General features: G+C 28.0%; 1 protein-coding gene across 1 annotated transcript; it reads left to right on the forward strand.

The window, feature by feature from the left end:
- Nucleotides 1-373: 373 nt before the first annotated feature.
- On the forward strand, nt 374-1,202 carry BDBG_17410 (uncharacterized protein; the record flags this gene model as incomplete). Its single annotated transcript, XM_031725138.1, has 2 exons — nt 374-544; nt 1,083-1,202. Coding segments are annotated over 2 exons (290 nt in total), but the record flags the coding sequence as incomplete, so codon positions are not given.
- Nucleotides 1,203-6,897: the final 5,695 nt, after the last annotated feature.

The following is a 6,897-nucleotide window of genomic DNA, read 5'->3' on the forward strand; positions in this document are numbered from 1 at the left end:
AAATTTTAAATGCAGAAGAATTAAATTGTATTCAATATTACTAATTATTTATTCTCTCTCAATAAAACCACAGTCATGTCTTTCTCTCTTTCCTCTCTAAACAAAACATGACCTGTGAAAAGCAAGTATCATATCAGATCATAATGACTAATACAGCCTCAGCACACAGAGCTGTATACACACAGTGCATGCTGAACTGAGAGACTGCATGAGTTATAAACCAGTGTCAGCATCTCAGAGAGAGCTGTGTAGTGTGAGAAAGCTGTCACTCTCAGTCATGTATATAGAAAGTGAATCATCACAGTAAGTGTATATGCATTGCATGAAAGTAATGCTTTTTAATAACACTCAGTCTCTGATATCATGAAAATAGAGTCTCTTCATGAGATTCATTTTTATCAGAAATCAGAGAATCTTATATTTCTCAAGATCATCTTCATCTGTCTTGTTCATGAAATCAATGAGAGAAATCATCAATTCCAGTATTCTGCTCTTGATATCATTCAAGTAGCAGTAGAGTTCACTCTAGTGACACTTTTTAAATGTATATTTTCTAAATATTCACATTTATACAGATATATACTGATTATTTATTAGATAATATTAAGATAATAACTTATTACAGCTAGACTGGCCGCCGGGACCATGAATTTCATGTTTGGTCCCCATTTGGTCTGGTCCCATACATTTCTTGGCGTGAATCCCGCTGGGACTGGCTATCAAAAAAACATGTAAAGTGACTATATATCAGATCTTAAAATGAAACCATGACTTGAAAAAAATGAGAAAGTGGTCTCATTTGGTCTCATTTAGTCCCATTCTTGACATAAAGTTACTATTTTTAGACATTTTAAGGTTTTTTTTAGACTATTTTTAATTTTTTAAAAAGTAACACTTTTTGGTAACACTCAAATGAGATTTAAACTCATTTAAAGCAATAAAAATAATTTAAATTGAGAAGTGGAAATCATGGTCCCATTTGAAAAATGTGACAAGAGTAGACAGTAAGTCTCACTGGGACAGTATGAGACTACTATTTAATGTTAAAACCGTGTAATGGGATCAGTCGAATTGGTAATGAGACTATCAAAAAATCTGGTTCTGGTCCCAGACACGGTCACATGATCAGTCTAATTACAGCTGTGTTACTCTCACTGTGAGAAATACACAGTTGATAATGAATATTGTAAAGACTCTGAGAAGTGAGTATTTTAAGAATACTGCAGCTTTGCAATCTTGATTTTTTTTATTTTTATTTTTTATTTTTTTCTTTTTCTTTTATTTTTTTTTTTTCTTTCTCTTTTTTTTTTTTTTTTTTTGTTCATTCTGATTTTTTCTTGTTTTTATTTTGTTTTTTGTTTTTTGTTTTTTTTTTTATATTTTATATTTTTTTCATAATTAAAATTATATAAATTATAATCTGTGTTTAGAAAAGTAATGATATTTGATAACACTCTCTGTTGAATTTTCAACAAATGAGTACTATATTATGATATTATGTAAGTGAGAAGTGATTTTATAATCTCATTTAATATCATTCTCAATAATGAGATCAGAATGAAAATGTGACTAAGAATTCAAACATATTCTTTATTCAGAACTAGATTTTTATTTGAAAAGTGAATCTGAGATCTTTAATATTTGAAATAATGTGATTTGAAATCAATGTAATGAATACAAATCATGATCAGAAGTAATGCTTTTAGACAACATGACAACTGTAAAGTTTGATTCTGGTCTCAGACACGGTCACACGGTCAGTCTAGATATAATTATATTATTAAATTAAACATGAACTTACAGATAGATAGTTAATGAAATTTTAATAAGTCTTAAGATCTGCTATATTTCTATATGAAAAAGCAAAGTCATTATAAATAACTGATGAAAAGATGAATCTTACAGACTCAGAGTAATATTCATTTTCATAAACATGAAATAAGTTTTTCAAATAAATCTTACATAACTTTGAGAAAGTGAATATATAAGATAAGTATTATAAATACTTTACTGAGTGTAGATAAGTAAGTAATCTTATATTATACTTTACACACTTCAGCTTACACTATCTTATATTAAATGAAGAGCTTTTAATATCTTTCTGTTTACAGATCTTCATTCATAATCTTACACTCAAGTTAAGAGTAGAATGAAAATGCTTAACCTCACAGTCAGACACAGTGAAGAAAGTATATAATATTCTCATTATACAGAAATAAGTGAGTTAACTATGACAGAAAATACTGTAATTAAGTATGTCTTAACAGAGAATGAATAATCAGACTTCTATAATACAAGTTACATATCTGAACATAATGAATCTAGATTTGAATACTATTGCTAAAGCATTAAATTCTCTGAAAAAGAAATTCTCTGAGTGAAAACCTTGATATTATGAGCATCAAGCTTGCTTCAACTGCAGACATCAAAATCATGATATAAAAGATTGCACACAGTGTGCGCAGTCAAGAGAGTTAAAAAACTAGCAGAATCAGTGAGTGATAAATCTAGATTTGAATGTTATTATTATTATTATTATTATTATTCTTCAATTATAGATGTATGCAGTCAGAGACTATGACATCTATCTGAGAATCTTTAGATCTCAGAGTTTTTCCTATATCTATAGAGTTAACTATTATACATTTATCAATTTCAGATATACAAAATCAGAAAATTCCAGCTCAGAATACAAAAACTGTTTATAAATTACAGTATTTCAACATCTTCTAATACTTTGAAATTATTTGAAAATATCATGATAAAGAAAAAGAGAATATAGTCTTAAAGATAGATCTACAGAACAAGATCTCTACAGTTTACATCTTAAGCTATATATATATTTTAATACTCTATATAACTGACTGCTGTCTCTGTTCTCTCAGATCTACTTCAGAGATTATCATTTCTTCTAAAGAGTCATCACTCAGCTAGCTTCTATAACTAGCTTATTCATGAGTGAGAATGAGATTCTCACTAAGAATAATATCAGAGTTACTTAATTCTAGTTAAGTCTCTAATCTTCTGACTGTCAATCTCAGTATTTCAGTCTATCAATTGACTGTTATGATCTTGCTTGCACTAATCATTTATTAAGAATGCCTAGGTCTCATCTCATCTAGATTCTTGCTAGGCCCGGGGTGTTCTAATTGAATAGTTTTTAAATATTGATTCTCTGAAAGTGAGTGTCTAGAGTGAGAGAGATGAGACTGAATCAGTTAAGCTTGATAATGATTCACTATTCTGCAGACATTCTAGATCTCAATCACTCTAGTACTGATCTAACTTGAAGTGCCTGAGAGACTGTTAATTCTAAGATCAGTGAGAATTAGCACTCAGAAATTCTCAGAGTGAATATCTTAAGCTTGATGATGATTTACTATAGTGCATTCAGAGGCCTCTGATACTGTTGTATGACTTAACAGTGAAAGCTGTGATTAAGGTGACTCCTGCAGAGTTTGAACCTGCTCTCTCTTGACATTTATTCCTCAGAGAGAAGGCCGCTAATTGAGGCTTCATAGTAGTGTAGTTAATCACTACGTCATCAGATCTTTGAATTATTATTATTATTCTTCAATTATAGATGTATGCAGTCAGAGACTATGACATCTACCTGAGAATTAAAAGTTTTCAGGGGTTTGCCTATATCTATAAAGATAACTATCATACATTCATCAATTTCAGATATGTAAAATCAGAAAATTTCAGCTCAGAATACAAAAACTGTTTACAAATTGCAGTGTTTTAACATCTTCTGATACTTTGAAACCATTTGACAATATCATGACAAAAGAAAAGAGAACACAGTCTTAAAGATAGACACATTAAATAGATAGATAGAAAAGAATAGAAAGAAAAAAATAAAGTAAAATAAAGAGAGACTGTAATGAAACAAATTCTCAAAAGATAGTATATAACTGTTTTAACAGACTATATCTGATCAATTTCCTTCTCTTCATATTTAGATATTTCTGAATTCAGTCATTTTCTTATAGCTGCTTGAGTTTCTGATAGAAAGTCTATTAAGTATTTAATTCCTGTCTCAGTTGAGAATAAGAATCTCATATTTAATTGATTTAGATCATACTTCTCTTTCAATCTGACTCTGAGACTATTATATAATGCACAGTGTATTACAATATACTCAGAATTCTCATTTGCATTATAGAATGAGCATTCTATTGAATCAAATCTATCATTAAATCTTTGTATATAAGATTTGAAATAGTCATATTCTAGTTTTAGCTGTATTATAGATGAGAATATTTTCTTTTTACATTTAATTGAACAAGATTTTCACTTGGGTTTTATTTCAAATCTTGAATAATATATACTCTTCTTTTGTTTCTGCCAGCTTTCATTTCACTTATCTAAATAAGATTCTTTTATTTTTCTCTTTATAAAAGATCAGGACATAACTTTTTGAATAGATCTGCTTAGTTCTGAACCTTTTTTTGCAGCTGAATCAGCCAATTCATTGCTATGAATATTCATATGAGCAGGAACTCAGTGCAGATGAATTATCAGCTTTGATATTCTTCTCTTTTGAACTTTTAAAACAGAGTGTAAGATCAGTTCAAGATTCATTTAATCATTATAAATCTGACTATTTCTAAGTCTTTTTAAAGCAGCTTGACTATCAGAGAATATTTATATCTCTTTCAAACTATTTTCTCTTTTATGAGATTTTATTTTAATAAGTTTGAAAGCTTTCACTATTATAAATAGTTCAGTGTCAAAGACTTCAGATTCACAGTCTAGATTTCAGAAATCTGAGATAAAATTAATATTATCTTCAGTATAAGCAATGTCTGTGTCTAATCTATTCAAATTCTCATTTTTCAAGTCATCTGAATAAATCAGAATAGAGTCTTTTATATTGATTGTAGAAATTCTCTTCAAATGCTGTTCATATTCTTTCTCTTTAGATAGTTCACTTATTTATAAGTCTATAAGAAATTCAAGCTTTTCTCTTCAGAGAGATAACTTCTCATGATCAACTTTTTCAATATTTAAAGAAGAAAATTGATTTTTAATCAGTGAGTATAGTCTGTACAGTTGAGAAGACATTTTCTTTAAAGAATTATTTTCATTCTAATCAAGAAATCTATTTCAATTCAGTTCATTTTCAGAGTTAATTGATGAAAATGAAGAAGAGACTCTTTTTCTGATTATATGATTTGAGCTTATCTTTATAACTCTCAGAGCATAGTTCATACAGGTCTTTTCAAATCTAATAGTAGAAGAAGGAATTGAAGCTTCAATTTTCATTACTTTAATAGAAGATGATTTAAATGCTCTCAGAATTCTTCTCAAAGCTCTGTTTTACAGACTTTGAAAGAGTTCAGTGAAATTTCCTTAATTATTTCATCAAACTTGAACTTCATAATCAGCTACTGAGATAATACAGGCTATATATAACTGTCTCATAGCCTGGAAGAATAGATCTCTCTCTATATTTGATAGTCTGATAATGTTGTTCAATAGTCTTTCTGTCTTGACAGTTCTTTGTTAAATATGATATTTAAAATTTAACTTGAAGTTTAATCATACTTCTAATTATTTAACATTTAAACTGGGTTTAATCTCTCTATTTAAAAGAGTTAGAGATAGTTCTTTCTCATTGAATCTAGAAAAGAAATAAATTAACTCAGTTTTATTCATATTAAATTGAATTTAATTGATATCTGCTCTGATAAAGATTTTCTTTACAGCTTTTTCAATCACTTTTAAATTCTCTTTGATAGTTTTTAAGCTGTAGATCAGATCAATATCATCTACATAACTTGAAGATTATACTATTTTCATATTTCTATCTTTGAATAGATATGCAGCGTATATTACAAATAAAATGAGTGAGATTGAAGATTCTTACAGTACTTCTATTTTTATCTCAGTCTTGTCTTATTTTATTTCATCAAAGAAAAGTTATATGATTCTTTTAGATATAAAACAGTTAACTCATTTTATTAGAGAAAGTAGCAGTTTTAACATCTTCAAAGTCTGAATTAACTTTGACTTTGAAACATGATTAAATGCTTCTTTTATATCAATAAAAACTGCAGTTGAGACCAGATCTTCATACTTTGCTATTTGAATATCATGAATAACTGAGAGAACAGTGTTAATTACAGAACATTGTTTTCTATCTCTTATTTATTCACTGAATAAAAGAGAGTTATTAATAGAGCTTATAAAAGATAGTTGAGTAGCTATTATCTTTTTCAAAATCTTTTCTAGACAGTTTAATAGAGATATTACTCTATATAACTTAGAAATTGAAGTTTTTCTATTAGATTTTATAAGAATCACTTCAGTGACTTCTCTTCAGCATTCAGAATGATATTCATTTTTCAAGAGATTGAAAAAGAGCTCAAAATACTTATTCTTTAAGTAGAAATATGTATTTTGAATAATCAAGTGATTAATTGAATCAGGTTCTACAGCAGTTTTAACAGAACTTGAGAAGATAGCTGACTCTAATTCATCTTATATAAGATCAGATCATTCTCAGTCATTTTTATTAATGTAGTTAAGAAGTGATATATTCTCTTTCTCTGAATCTGAATCTGATGAGTTTTGAAAGAGAATTCTTATAAAAGCTTAATATTTTTTCTCAAAAGAGTTTGCTGTATATGATTTATTCTGAAAACTCATATTCTAAGACTGAAAGTTTTGCTACATTTCTTGTTTTAGTATAGTTAAAAGCTTTAAAAACTTTCTTTTCTTATACTTCTTCAAGAAATTTATTTCAGCTGTCTGTTTTAACTCTTTTAATATCTGAAAAATATTCAATACTAATAGCTTTAAACTCTTTATCAGATATTACATCATTCTTTCAATCTCTTCTGACAGTAGTTAATTCTGTCTTTAGATGAGATATTCTCATTTCATCAA

This window comes from Blastomyces gilchristii (genome assembly GCF_000003855.2).
Source record: "Blastomyces gilchristii SLH14081 genomic scaffold supercont1.14, whole genome shotgun sequence".
In the NCBI taxonomy this organism is placed as follows: Eukaryota; Fungi; Ascomycota; class Eurotiomycetes; order Onygenales; family Ajellomycetaceae; genus Blastomyces; species Blastomyces gilchristii.